At 25.8% G+C, this 15,644-nt stretch overlaps 1 protein-coding gene across 1 annotated transcript; it reads right to left on the bottom strand.

The window, feature by feature from the left end:
• Positions 1-8,759: 8,759 nt before the first annotated feature.
• Positions 8,760-13,784, bottom strand: GO595_006368 (selective LIM binding factor; the record flags this gene model as incomplete). Its single annotated transcript, XM_067919713.1, has 1 exon — positions 8,760-13,784. The coding sequence occupies one exon, from the start codon at positions 13,782-13,784 to the stop codon at positions 8,760-8,762; it is 5,025 nt and encodes a 1,674-aa protein (XP_067773246.1).
• Positions 13,785-15,644: the final 1,860 nt, after the last annotated feature.

Genomic DNA, 15,644 nt, shown 5'->3' with positions numbered 1-15,644 from the left:
AAAATATTGTTTTATTTATACAACATCAACACAAATCACCAGAGCTCCATTTTTCGTAATTTCACTTTTCCTCCAAAATGTAATGAAGAAATCCCAAAAAAAATGTGTTCATAGATATAGAGTCCTATCTATGGTAGAAGTTTCGAGAAATTTCCATCATTAAACCATTTTTAACTTTGTGCAATTATAATTTTTTTAAACGTCCGTTTTTTACATCACAATGCTCCCTCAAATTTTAGGCAAATGTAAACCAATAAAATTATTTGTTGACAACACTTGTCAACATTCAATTTCAATCGTTGCTCATGTGGGGAGACATTGAGCGTTTTTCAGATCTTGGAAATGCAGTTCACCCATTGGTTCACTTATTTTCATCATTCCACGAATTTATGACAAATTCATCTCAAAATCTCCATCAAGAAGATTTTGATTTAATTCAACAAATTCCTGTTTACGAAAAAAATGTGATTTATAATTTCAGAAATGAAATTACGCGAAATGTTCCAATTGAGAAAGCGCTACAAAATATTCATTTCAAGTATTCTTTTAATATTCAAAGTCTCCAAGATAATACAGTTAATTCCAACTTTTCGAATCAGTTTGCTTATTTTGTATACTTTCAAATTATATCATTTTTATTTTGTACCGAATCCGAAAACAACAACAAGGAATTAAATTCCGAAATGTTTTCATGTTTAATCACATCCATCACATTATGCTTAAAATGTCCTTATGTTTACCCGATAACATTTTTATTTCTAAATGTACTTACACGTGCGTTAAATGATAATTCATTTCAATGGGATAATCATTCCATTGCAACTGTAATCACACACTTTAATCTTAACACCAAACTTCCGTCATATACATTCCCATATCTTGTAGCCTTTTGTAAAATTGTCTTGAAATGTCCACAATGGTCCAAAAATATTCTTGAGCTCATTGAAAAACTTTTAACGAATCGAAGTCAAATTTTCAATGATCAAGACTTATCACAAATCTTTAAAATAATTCGACCATATTTTAAAGAATTTAATAAAGATGCATTTATGATCATTAAGCCAATGTCAAACTACAAAGAAACGAAATTTTTAATAAATGAAATAACAAATTTTCCGAAATATTTGTTGGAATATATTTCCAAATTTCCACAATCATTAAACATAACACAAAAAGAAATAACTGATGATTGTTCATTAATATATAATCAACCAACATATGCATTTGATTATGTATATGTTAAAAAGAAATTTTCTTCATTTCCAAATGGTTTACGACAATTAAATTTATCATTTTATGGGAAACAAATAAATCTTTTTTTAATGTTATCAGAAGAAGTACAAAGAGCTACAAATTTATTATCTAAAACAATGAAAACATTAAATGAACAACAATTCGATGCACTTAAAAAATCACTTTATGAAGAATTTTCAAATAATTTAAATAATTTAGATTTCATTGAAGTTATACTTCAAATTATTTGGGATTTTCCTAATTTATCAGAATCATTTTTCGATTTGATTATTCAATCGATAATTTTTGATTATAAAATGAATTTGTTTAATGATTCAATTGATCCAATCATTAATCAATTTCGAAATGATATTATTAAAAAATTAATTCATGATAAAATTACATTAATACCAAATTTGTTTTTTAAGATGGAACAAAAGCCAATTTTATTTGCGGAAACAATTGGAAGAATTTATTTATGTATAAATGATAATAATATATTTGATTACTTTTTGGATGATTCTATTTTAGCAAGTATTTTAGGAACTTCATTTAAATTACAAAAAATGAATATCGAAAATAATAATAAGTTAATAATTGAAGCAAGAAATACGATTTTTTTGTTTGTGTGTATAATCTCAAGAAGAAATCCTAAAAAATGTATTTCATCAGAAGCTTTTGTTAATTTATTCTTTCCTTATTTCATGGAAGATGAATTATCGAATATAATATTTGAGATTATAAAAGAATTAAGTATTTCATCAAAATTTAAGAAGAAAGAAATTGATAAATTAAATCCATTTATTAATTTTTTCAAATTTATAATTAAAAAATGTATACAATTTAATGATGATGAAAATTATTTAAAAATTATTCGTTTAATATCTTCATCATTTATAGAAATAATGAAATCAAATCCAATTTTCACTTATGCATTAAAACCTTTATCTAAATATATATTAGAATTCATATTTAAAACACCTGATATATCTGTTATCGCTTCAGAATTAACAATTTTATCATATGTTTCAAGAATTACATTAAATTATCAACTTAATTTTTTGGAATTTAAATCAATTTTTAACATATTTAATGAATTTGAAGAAGAAACTAAAATTAAATTATTACCAAATTTCATGAATTTAATTAATGGTTCTACTTTAACAACATTTGATGATTTATATCCTATAGAAACGCCTTCATTTATTACATTAATTAGTTCTATTTATGGAATCACAAAAATGTTTCCAAAAATATTAAAACATTTTTATAAATTAGCTAAATATTCATTACATAATATTATGGCATTTCATGAAGGTTCATTTGATTTATTTATGTTAAAAATCATTGAATCACAAAAAGAAAAATGCGAATTTTTCTTCTGTGGATGTAAAATCCAATTAATTTTACCTGATACATATTATGAGACATTAATATTTCCATTTCTTTCATTAATATGTGATGTTATCTCTAATTATCCATCAGCATCAGAATTTTGTTCATTAATATTTTCAGCAGTTAAATCGAAATATATAAAAACTTATTTAAACTTTTTGACGTCAACATTAATTGAAAGTAATATTAACCCAAAAATTTATTATCCAATTGGTAAAAATGAACCGATTTATCAAACAACATTACCAAAGAATTGTTTTAATAATAATAATGGGTTTTTAATAAAATTCATATTAAAAGTTGACACTAATATATTATCATTAAATAATTCTCTTATACAAGTTCTTTCATTAGAAAGTTCTAATAATACATCGTTTTCATTGTTTTTATGTTTAAACTCTTTATATGCAAAATATGAGTATTCAAGTTTAAGAACAATTGTTCGACTTTGTGATTGTTTTCGTTGGGATAAATGGACAACAGTAATGATAAATGTAAAAACAGTTAATGAAAACTCTGTAACTTTAACAACGTTTTTAAATAATAATTTAAAAGCTGATTCTGATTTTTGTCCAATTCATTTGAAAAATAACATTAATTTAATAATTGGTGGTATTAATGTAAATAATAAAGAAAATAAATATAAAAATCGAATTTTTGGATTAATTGGTGATATAAAAATTTATCCGGAAAGTTATAATGTTAAAAACTTTAAAGAATCAAATTTAAGTAATAATTATATTTTTGATTTACAAACAATTAAAACTAATAATGAAATCCATTCAATTAAATCATTACCTTTAGCAATTATAGAATGTAAATGTATTAAAACATTTATCGAATTCTTTAAAGAACCTAAAAATATTACAAAAGAAACTTCACGATGTGTATTCACTATATTAAAAGAATTATTAATTTATAATGAAGAAGCACAATTAACATTTGAATATACAAAAGAATTATATCAATATTTATTAAATTCACCTGAACTTTTAGATTATTATTTATTCCATTCATTATTAATGATTTATGATGTAATAACATATGAAAACCTTAAAATCGAATGGTTCGATCAATTAATATTTAATTGTCTTTTATGGTCACAAAGTAATATAACTACGTTTTCTAAAATATTACTTTTATATTCCATTGAAATTATACCACAGAATTTAAAACATTTAAAAAATAAATCATATTTTAAGTTATTTTTAAGTGATTATTTAAATAATTATTCTAAATTTAATGATAATATTAAGAAATTATATATTATCATATTAAAGAAACTTGCATTAATTTATTTGGATGATAATGATATAATTGACTTATTCCAAGAATGTGCTTCTTGTACTATAAAAGAACAAATATTTTCATTACTTGATATCATTAATATAATTTCATCTAAATTAAAAACAATTCCAACAATTTCAAATCAAATTGTTCCATTATTTAAATTATTAGAGTTTTCTGATTCAGATATTTATGAACCATTAATAATAACAATTCATGAATTAGTACCAAATTTATTCCATACTTATAGTTATGTAATTTATGATATGATTAATAATAATATTAAAAAACAATTATTTAATTCATTGTTAACGAAAATTAAACTTTATCCAAATCTTTATATATTATTATGTATATTAGCTAATGAAATATCAAAAGAAAGCAAAGAAAAAATTTCGGAAAAATTGCCGAAATTAATTAATAAAGATATTTATTTATGTAAAGATTGGTTTGTATGGCCAATAACTTTATGTTTTAATGTAGATGAAATATATAAACATCATGTTTGTATATTCTTAGCACATTTTGCTATTAATGAAATGAATAGTATATCAAAAATTGTTAATTTTTTATCATTATTTTCGAATAACAATGATTTAATTTATAAGTTCTTAAATAATATTTTTGCTATAATTAATAAAAAACAAACTTCGTTATCACAAGAATGTTGTATAAATTGTGCCGAGAATGTTTTCTTTCATTTATATTCAACAAATTATACAAATGAATTAATTAAAGAATATAATAATTCTTTGTTTTGTGATGAAATAATTAAAAATGATCAAAAACAAAATAATTTATTTGTTTTTAATAACATTGAACAACTTTATAATATAACACAATATGATATTAATCAATTAAAACATAAATTTCAATTAACTTTAACAGAAAACAAAACTTATAAAGATATAAACTTAATGAGATTATGTTTACAATTTGCACAACAAAAACAAACAAATAAAACTTTAAACATCCAAATGATAATTGAGTTTTTACTTAATAAAAATAATTCACAAGAAATTAAATTCATAAATGAAATTGATCAAATCATCGATCAAATGTTTAATACCTTTCGAACTAAATTCGTGACAAATTTCGAAGATTTTAAAGCAGAAACAATACGAAAAATTAATTTCGCAAAACATTTTCTTGAGAAACTTCAAACAGAAAAAATTGCATCAACAATTAACTTAATGAAATTCCAAAACAATTCTAAAATTATTAAAACTAATTCCACATTACTTAGAGATTATACATTTTGTCAATATTACACACAACCAAAACTTAAATTAAAGAATTTCCATCAACATTATCAATTTGATGAGAATAATAATATAATATATGAACAAAAATGTATATTATATACATTCTCAACAATTAAAGAATGTAAATTTATTTTGGACTCACAAAAGATTCAACTTTTACATAAATTTAATTGTGATATTATCCAAATAAAAGACATTGAAATGATATTAAAGAAAGCTCAGCCTTCTTTTCTAGAGATATTTTGTAAGTCAGGAAAATCATTTTTAATTGATTTTTCACCAACTTCGACTAAAAAGATTTGTCAATTAATAAATATAACACCAAAACAATTTTTCCAAAATTGGACACGTTCATTACAATCTAATTTCGAATATATTATGTTATTAAATTTGTTTTCAGGACGTACATTAAACAATCCTGATATATATCCAATATTTCCATCAGTAATTTCATCATTTGATGTCTATAAACCTAAAACGAATATTAAAGCTTCAATATCAAATCCGAAAATTGATTTACATTCAATTGATATTGAGAATGTAATAAATGATAAATCGTTAGCGCCCGAATATTTTTATATGCCCGAAATAATTAAAGGCAAATTACCGAAATGGGCTCCGACAATGTTTCATTTTGTGTATATGCATCGTAAAATTCTCGAATCTTCTGAGATATCTTCACAATTACCGAATTGGATTGATTCTGTTTTTGGTATAAATTCGAAACCTTTAATGCATAAAATTTTGTTTAATAAATTACATGGAAATAAATTCGTTTCTAAGTCTATTAAACGTTTACAATATCATTTAAACTTAAGAAAGAAAATTATTAAATCATTCATAATCCCAAATAATAATAATAATGAAATCATTTTAATCATAATTACGAATATGAATACAATTCGTTTCTTTTCTTTATTAAATAATAGATTACAAAAACTTTCGAAATTTAAATCTGTTTTTATATCTAAAGATTCGAAATATTTTCTATTAAATGATTCTTTGATAATAATAAAAAATAATGAAATTAATATATATAATAAAAATGGACTTAAAAAAACTTTTTTGTTAAATTATTCGATAATAAATCATTCGAATAATACATTAATTTATAGTAAAAATTATAACATTTATTTATATAATTTATTAGATAATAATGTTCCGAATATAATTTATAGAGCGAAATCACAAATTTCTTGTATCGAATTAAATAACATATTTCATGTTATCGCGTTTGGTACTTTCGATTGTTTGATTCATATCATTAATAGTGAAAATGGTTCTGATGTTACAACATTCGATTTAAATGGAGAACTCGCCGAAGATATTATAATCACTGATTGTTGGGGCTTCATAGTAATACGAACTGATAAACATTTAATTGTTTTGAACATAAATGGAAATTTGATCCAAAAAATTTCAATTTCATATAAAATTATGAATTGGTTTAAGATTTCGTCTGTCGACGGATTCGATTACATTTGCGTCCAAAACGAAAACGGCGACTTCGGAGTGTTCGAAGTGATTGAGCCTGCGATTGTTTCCTTCTTATGTAAAGAAGAAAATAAGAAAATTGTCGGAATTTGCTACAACAGCATTTTAAAGTGTTTCGTGTTGTTGGATGATAGTAACGAACTGATATTTTTGCCGTTTGAACTTCCGAATGCATTTCCATTTGAACAATAATTTATAAATATTAATATTTTTTTTTTTTCATTTAATAAGTCTTAAAAAAATTCATAAAAATTAAAGTAAATAAAAATTTTTTGGATTTTCTTTTAGATAAAAGAAAAAAAGTTCAGAAAATTATTAGTAAGTGAAAGTTTATTTCAGAGAAAAATATTTTTCAATAAAATAACAAAAATATATTTTTACTTTTTCAATTATTTCATTTATCTTCATCCACGCCATTTGTTATTCCAAACCAAGAAATTGAAGTCTGGAGTTGTCAATCCGTATACCCACGGATTCCACAAGAAATAACCAAACAAAGCAGCTGTCATCACAGCGCATAGCATAAAGCCTCTAATTTTCGGTGGCAATTCTTTTTCTATTATATTACATAAGTTATAAATACCAAACAACAAAGGAATTGCATAATGATACAAAAACATATCTCTTTTAATCAACGAAAACGGCAAATACGAAAACAAATAACCCATCAACAACGAAAACGTTATACTATCGAAGTCTTTTCTCAAAGCACATCTCAAAAGATTTAAAACAATACCTATAAAAACAGGATACCACAACAACACATTGCCCATACACATTATATGTTTACCATTTTGCGTCCAATACAATACCCATTTACTTGTGAACAATGGCCACGTATACCATTTAGACGCATAAGGATGTGTATTACCGACATTCATATTCGTGCGATGCATTTGAAGAATTAATGATATAATACGTATGAAAAGTGGTGACGCAGAATGACGTTGTTCCCAATTTGGATTAGTTCGATTTACTAACCCAGTACGAACATAACTTGGAATATCTAAATCAGAATTTGGTAAATATGGTAAAACTGATAAATGAATTGTATAACATATTAAATGTATTATACCAACTAATAAAACAAGAACGATACATCTGAAAATTGAACTGTAGAATTGAATTGTTCTGAATTCTTTGACGCGAAATTGGTGAAGAAGAGAAAGTAAGACAATGCCTCCTGACGTGTATTTACAGGAAGCTACACAACCAAGACATATGCCTTCGAAAATTAGACAGAAAAGATTGGGATAACGATCAAATAAATAAATTGAAAAAATTGCTAAACATGAAAAGAAATGTAAAATACCATCACTAAGAATATGACGTGCTTCAACTATAAGCATAAGGTCAGATGTAACTAATGCTGCACCTACAAACGATGTAAAATGTGAACACCCTATAGTACGCATAATTATATATGATAACGGAACACAAAGACCACCAAAGAAAGCTGGTGTCATTCGAAGGGAAACATATATCATAGAAGGATAACGATTATCTCCTATTTCTCCAAAATTAAAACTACCATCATAACCTGCATATTTGGCTACACCAGCCATAATGAGTTTGGCGAGAGGTGGATGGATATCAAAGAAATATTCTCCTTTAATATAATAATTAGTAAAACTTCCAAAATGAAATTCATCAAAAACTACGCAGTTAGGAAATTGTATTCTAAATACACGTGTGAGCATACCAATAGCTGTGAAAAATAGAACAGCAACGGCATCAGTTGCATCTAAATTTAAAGGCTTTGATTTTTTTGGGAAAATATTTGATAATATTCTTCTAGCTGTTTTAATGTTTATGTCACGGATACCAGGACGTCCAGAATCTAAGTTTATTGAAGTGGGGAGATCTGAACCCTCGCTTGAAGACATTTGACTTTTTCAGTTATTATCTGGTCACCGAAAACAACATTTTACAAATGAAGGAATTCATATACACATTGATATCATCATAAAATTTTATTTCCAGAAGACAATTTCTAAATTATGAATTTCAAATAAAAGAATCAAATGATTTAAAACAATTTCTTTCTTTGCATGAAATTTCAAATGTTTACTTTTTACATCAAAATTATGCGCCAGCGGTTTGAGGCGAATTACAACAAGGACATCTTCCAACTTTTGCAATATATTTACCCCAATCACTTCTGTTCGCTACAGCACCGCATGCAGTACATCTTGTCGGGTTAATGACCGGCAAACCCGTAATACAACAACATTCGAAATTTGATTTACAATATACACAAGATAAACATGCAACAAAAATATTTTTCCCGCATTTTGGACATTTTGTCAAAGGTAATTTAGGTTCATATTCACCACTTACTGCCTTTTCCAAAACCAAATCATTTGCATGATTTAGATCATCTGAATTGATCGAAACATTTTTCCTTAAACAGAATTCTTTCGGTATGTCAGTTTGGTCATATTTACTGTGGTCAATTCCATCACTATTTGAAATATCTCCAGTATTAATAACTTCAACAATATCAACAAAAGTATTATAAAAAACTAAAGCAGCTTCCAAATTGTTTTGTCTTTCCATTGTATTACCCGCTTTGAAAAACAAGAAATCTGCTGGTAATACATCGCAATATCTTAATAATGACAAAACAACATTTGAATAAATCTGATTTAATTGGTATTTTTGACATGTATCTTGTTGACATAATAAGTGTATAGCGTATGTGAAATGTTTTAATTTGTTATAATTTGAGTTATTTGCAGAATAATTATTTAATATCTTAAAGAACATTTGTCGTAACAAATAAAACGAGTTATTAATTTCATCATAATTAGGCACGTTATAAATGATTGTTTGACACAAGATTATATAAGATGGGATATTATTTGAATTAGCACTTGGAGAATATTTTGCCAATATTGATATTGCTTCATAATACTTCTCCTGGTTAATTAATTCTTGTGCATATAACATTGTATATTTTTCTAAATATTGTTCTCCTTCTTTCTGTGCATTACTTAAGCACGTTTGCCAATCGCCTTTTTGAGCCAGAATATTCAATGCTTTATCGATCTGCCCGATTTCAATCAAACCGCTTGTGTTTTGGTTCTGTGCCAAATACTGCTGATATTCGATTTGGAATTGTTTTTGTTCGTCGGGTTCCAAATAACCTGACAAACGAGCAGCGTCATCCCACATTCCGCCAGCCTTATAAATTTCGAAGGCATCTGGGTATAATTCGATACCTTCTAATATCTTTGCTAAAGAAGCATGTCTTTTCTCGTTAAGAAGTATTTGTGCAACTTCATTCACTACATCAGCCAAACGATTTTGTCGAAATGTTAAAGTGATTTTAACAACGCGTTCTAATACTTGATCATATTGAGCTAACCCACCACAATCGTCAGGTGTTAAAGATAAATAAGTATCAATAGCTTCATCATATTTTCCATTTTGTTCTAATTTAACAGCGATTTCAAGTTTATTACTGTTATTATTATCTAACGATTTCTTTAATGATTTTGTGTTATTATTTATAGGTATATCATTAATACCATATTTTAATGCAATTTTTTGTGCATCTGAATACATATTATTATGTATATACATTTCGATTACTTCACGTGGTTGATCAGCTAATAGATAATGTTCTTCTGCTTCTTTTAATTTACCTTGCGCTTCTAAATTAACAGCGAATTTCATATGCGCTTGTTTTAATGTGTTTTGATTTAATGCCTTACAATATTGCATAATGTTTTGCGCTAATTCATTTAATCCATTTTCACATGAATATATTAAGACTTCATTAACAAGTTTAAGCTTTTGTAATAAGTTAACACCTGATTGTCCGCCATTATCGATAGCCCAATGTGCTGCGACTTTAATTTCCGATTCTTTTGTGCCATTTTGTTTGGCTACACGTAATGCATCTTTCCATTTCTTTTCTTGCTCATACATAAATAATGCTTTCTCCCATTCGCCTGAACGTATATAATAAGATTCGGCATCTGTTAATCGGCCATCTCTTTCAGATTGTTGAGCTAATGTAATTAATTGACTTTTATCATTACTAAACTTGTTTGTTAATCTTAAAACATTCGAATTATCGCCGATTTTTTGATACATTTCAATTGCTAATTCAGGCTTATTAATTGAAACATAAATGTTTTCGGCCGTTTTTCTTGTTTGTGATTTCTTTTCTAATTTCTTGGCTGTTTCTATAAAGATTTGTTCCATTTGATTATATTTAAATTGTTTCTTACCAATTCGTAAAGCTTCATCAATTTTATTATGTGTTAAATATAATTCGATTAATTCTTTATGTGCGTCAACAGTTAAAAATAAATCTTCAGCTGTATTAACATCATTAATTGAAGCAAAATATCGGCCAACACGTAAATATTGTAATTTAAGTTCTTGTCGTAATTGAACATTAGATGCTATTGATTGTAATATGTTCGCTGCTTGATTCCATTGTTGTGATCTTAAACTACAATTTAACGCTAATGAATAATCACCACTTTCAATATAATGTTGAATCGCCACATCATTTTGTCCTTGTGATACTAAATAATCAGCCCATTCTTTTTCTATTTCTATTACTGTTTCAGGACTTGATACTTTCGATAATTCTAATGCGCGATAATATGAATGACCTTTACGATATGCTTCTAATGCCTCTTTAACTTTACCAAGTTTCTCAAAGATTTGTCCTGCGTAATCGAATTTATTTGATTTAATTAATGAGTTTGCAACTTGATTTAATATTTGTGGATTAACTTTATCATTATTCGATGAATTTAATAATATATCAGCTGCTAATTGAGGTTTATCTCCTTGTAAACATAAATCAATAGCTTCATTAATTTCACCAAAACGAACTTTTAATCGCGCAGCAATTTGATATTGTCCAGTAGATATTAAATGTTTGAAATATTCTTCACGTAATTCATTTGATTTAGAAGGACAACGAGTTTCTACTAAATCAAATAATTCATTCCACATATGCATTGTTTTATACATATTAATTGCTTCATTTAATTGATCATGTTCTATATAACAATATTCAGCTTGTTTAAAATTACTTTGTAACATTGCAATTTTAGCTTGAACATTATAATCATTAATTCCATATTTTTTAATTAATTTATTAATCTTATGTAAGAATCTTGATTTAGGTAAATTACCTAAATTAGAATATGAGATTTCAGCTATGAAATAATCATGATTTAACATTGATATATTAGCTAATTCTTCCCATAATGAATTAAAATCATTTTTGTTCTCCATTTTTAATAAGATTTTTGCAGCTTTTAATAATTCATTGTTTTCCATTGCTGATGAAAATGCTATAAATGTTCCATCTAATGGGAAATTTTGTGTGTTTCCATTGTTTTGTATTATAACTGAAGTCTTTATACCTTTTCGTATAATATCTACAACATCACCATCAATTTCATAAGTTTTAACTTCATCTGGTGATGTAGGTGAATACCATACATAAAGAGTTTTCTTACTTTGTGCTACAATTACATTCCCTTGTGGTACCCATTGAGCATAAACGCAAGAATTAATTAAACTACTTAAAGATTTTGTTGTTAAATTATATAAATAAAGTGAACGTTTCGAATCTCTAAATAATATCATTGTACCAGTAATATTTAATTCAAGGAAATCAATTTTATTATTAATTTGAATGTTTGCTATATTTAACATTGATTCTAAATTCATAATTCGAATTGTTTTAGAATCTATTAAATACGCAATGATTTTCGAGTTATTTTTCCCTATTTTAGAATTAAAACATAATGATAGTAAATAAGGACTTGCATATTGTGTAGATATTGTAGTTAATGGTAAACTTTTACCAAATTCGATTATAATTAATTCTCCTAAATTCCAAACTAATACTGCAATATCATCAATAAAGATAAACTTCTCTTTTATAACATCAGAATCAGTTAATGAAGCAGATAATTCGCATATTTTCCCAGATTCAGTATCACCAAATAAAAAAGATTGCGTAGTTCGTGATATTACATAACGATCATGTTGGAAGATCGTATTTAAGATTCGATAATCACTTTTTAATGATAATTCTTTTTTATCATTTAATTTAATGATTTTGATTTGTGAACTTGTAACATGAATTACTTCAAATAAATTCTTATATCGAAATGATCCAATTGAAGCAGTTATAATATATAATCCTCCAGTTACAGATGAAACAGCAATTTTAGATCCATCAGGTGACCATTCGATATCAGGAATAGAATATAATCCTTCAAATTCGAGTTTGGATTGTTGTTGCCATGTCTGTAAATTATTGGAATACGTAAATGTTAATAATACATCTTTCCCTGCAACTATAGCTGTGTTGCCACTTGGATCAAATGAAGCTGCGGTAAAACTTCGATATTCTGTCTGATTAGAAAAGTCTACATGTGATATAGAACTTCCATTAGAATCACAAAAATTAATTTGTAAATCAGATCCTGTTGATAGTATTTGTGATCCCCATGCTAATGCAATTGGTGGTACTGTGGTTTGCATTGCTACTATACGTGAATGTGTTTCTAAGTTGACAATAAATATATTTCCATCAAGATGTCCAATGACAACGGAATTCATTCGTGGTGCATTGACAATCTTAATGGTAGCACTCCCATGACGATAAAGTTCGGTGCTCTTCTTTAACTTGGTTAAGCCACATAATACTGTTCCATCACTTAAACTATAGACAAAATCAGTGGGATTATTTAATGGCCAACATACACATAAGACTGGACACTTTTGAGAAAAACGTAACGTGATTTTCTTGCGAGAATCTGGCGAATTGGATGGCCCAACATCATATACAGCAACTGCATAGTCTGATTGTGAAATTGCAAAACGACAACTATCGGGTGCCCATGATAAATCAGTAATTGAAAATGTACGTGTGGAATTTTCGTCGCGTGGTTTAATGGGAAAACGACTAAGTTCATTGGTTGAAGTTTTGACTAATGTAACAAATCTATCTGCAGTTGCAACCGCAAGACGTTCACAATCTGGTGACCATCTTATACAAATAATACGCTTTTCATTTGAATTTGACGCAGGAATTACTGGGGAATTAATATCAAACTTCATGGTATTATTTGGGGCCGTTAGTTGCTACTAACGAATTTATTGTAATAAACGGTCGAATGAAAAAAGTGACAATATCATTTCATATAAAATGTGTGAAGAAAAATTTTATCAAGCATTAAAAGCATTTGTTCAATGGCAAATCAAACACAAAATTTTTAATATCAATGCAAAATATGTTCATGTAAAAAATTGGGTGTTTTATATTCTATTTTGGAGTTTTACAAAAATTATTGTTAATGCACTTCATTGGGCTTCAAGTAAAGGTTACACAGAAATTACAAAAGTATTTCTTGAACAAGAAGGAATTAATATAAATGAGAAAGATATTGATTTCCTTTCTTTGAAATTTGCTTTATTTACTTAATTTTTTCAAATAATATTTGGAAATTATTTAAATTATTTTGGACAGCTCTTATGCATGCATCTTATAAAGGTCACATAGAAATAGTTAAATTACTTCTTGAGCAAACAGGAATTGATATTAATATTAAAAATATTTATTTGTTTTGTTTAATTTTTGTTTTGATTATTGAATATTTCAAAATAATATTTGGAAATTGTTCAAGTTATTTAACATAGCACTTGTTTTAGCATCTGAAAAAGGTAATACAGAAATTGTTAAATTACTTCTTGAAAAAGAAAAAAATGTTCATAATACGAATAATATATTTTTGTTTTGTTCAATATTGTTTTCTGTAAATTGATGTTTATAAATAATATTTGGCAATTATTTATGAAATTTTGGGCTTCATTTATTTTGTCATCTCAAAATGGGCATACTGAAATAGTTAAGTTGCTTATTGAATATGAAAAAGTTGATATCAAAACTTTAACTAATGTTTGTTATTTTTGTTTGTCTTTTTCAAAGTTTTTGGATTTTAAAATTATATTTAGTGTATATTCATTTATTGTTGCATGTAGTAATGGACATACTGAAATAGTCAAATTATTTATTGAGCAAAATGAAAATTATATTAATGTTAAAGATAAATTTTGTTTCTTTCATTTAAAATTTATTTCATCATTTTTATATTTCAAAAAAATATTTGGAAATATCTCAAAATATTTGTTACGGCACTTATAATTGCATCTCAAAATGGATATATTGAAATTGTTAAATTACTTCTTAATCATCAAAGTATTAACATTAATGCCCAAGATGTTAATTTATTTTGTTTTACATTTATTTCAATTCTTCGAGATTTAAAAATAATTTTTGGAAATTATTGACATTATTAGCAACAGCACTTATGAGAGCATCCACAAATAATCACATAGAAATTGTTCAATTACTACTTAAACAAGAAGGAATTGATATTAATATTAAAAATAATAAATATTTTAATCATTTAATATATCAAAATAAGATTTGGATATTGTTATTAATATTTCAAACAGCACTTATGATTGCGTCTCAAAATGGTTACTCAGAAATAGTAAAATTACTTCTTCCAAAAGAAGAAAAATAAACAAAAAAAATTATTGAAATAAGAAACAAAACAATTAAAAAATTTTGTTTTATTTAAGGTAACTCGCAGAAATTACTGATTAAAAACTATTTTTATATATTTCGTATTTTCATATGAAATAATTTGCTCTAAAATATTATTCATTGATCCATTGATCATCTTCATTCGCAATATATTCATCGAATTTTCCATTAATGATTGCATTTTCACTTGATTTATCCGTTTGATCACTTAAAAATTCTTTCGAATTTGATGATTTCGATTTCGAATTTTGAATTTTGTTTTTGTTTTTACGAACAACAAATATAATAATTCCAATAATTATAAGTATTATAATAACAGAACAGCAAATGATTCCAATCAAAACATTCGTCGGAATTGATTTATCACT

This window comes from Histomonas meleagridis (genome assembly GCF_020186115.1).
Source record: "Histomonas meleagridis strain 2922-C6/04-10x chromosome Unknown contig_44, whole genome shotgun sequence".
In the NCBI taxonomy this organism is placed as follows: domain Eukaryota; phylum Parabasalia; order Tritrichomonadida; family Dientamoebidae; genus Histomonas; species Histomonas meleagridis.
Note: the sequence above shows the minus strand (reverse complement) of the source record. Positions and strands in the feature narration are given on the sequence as shown.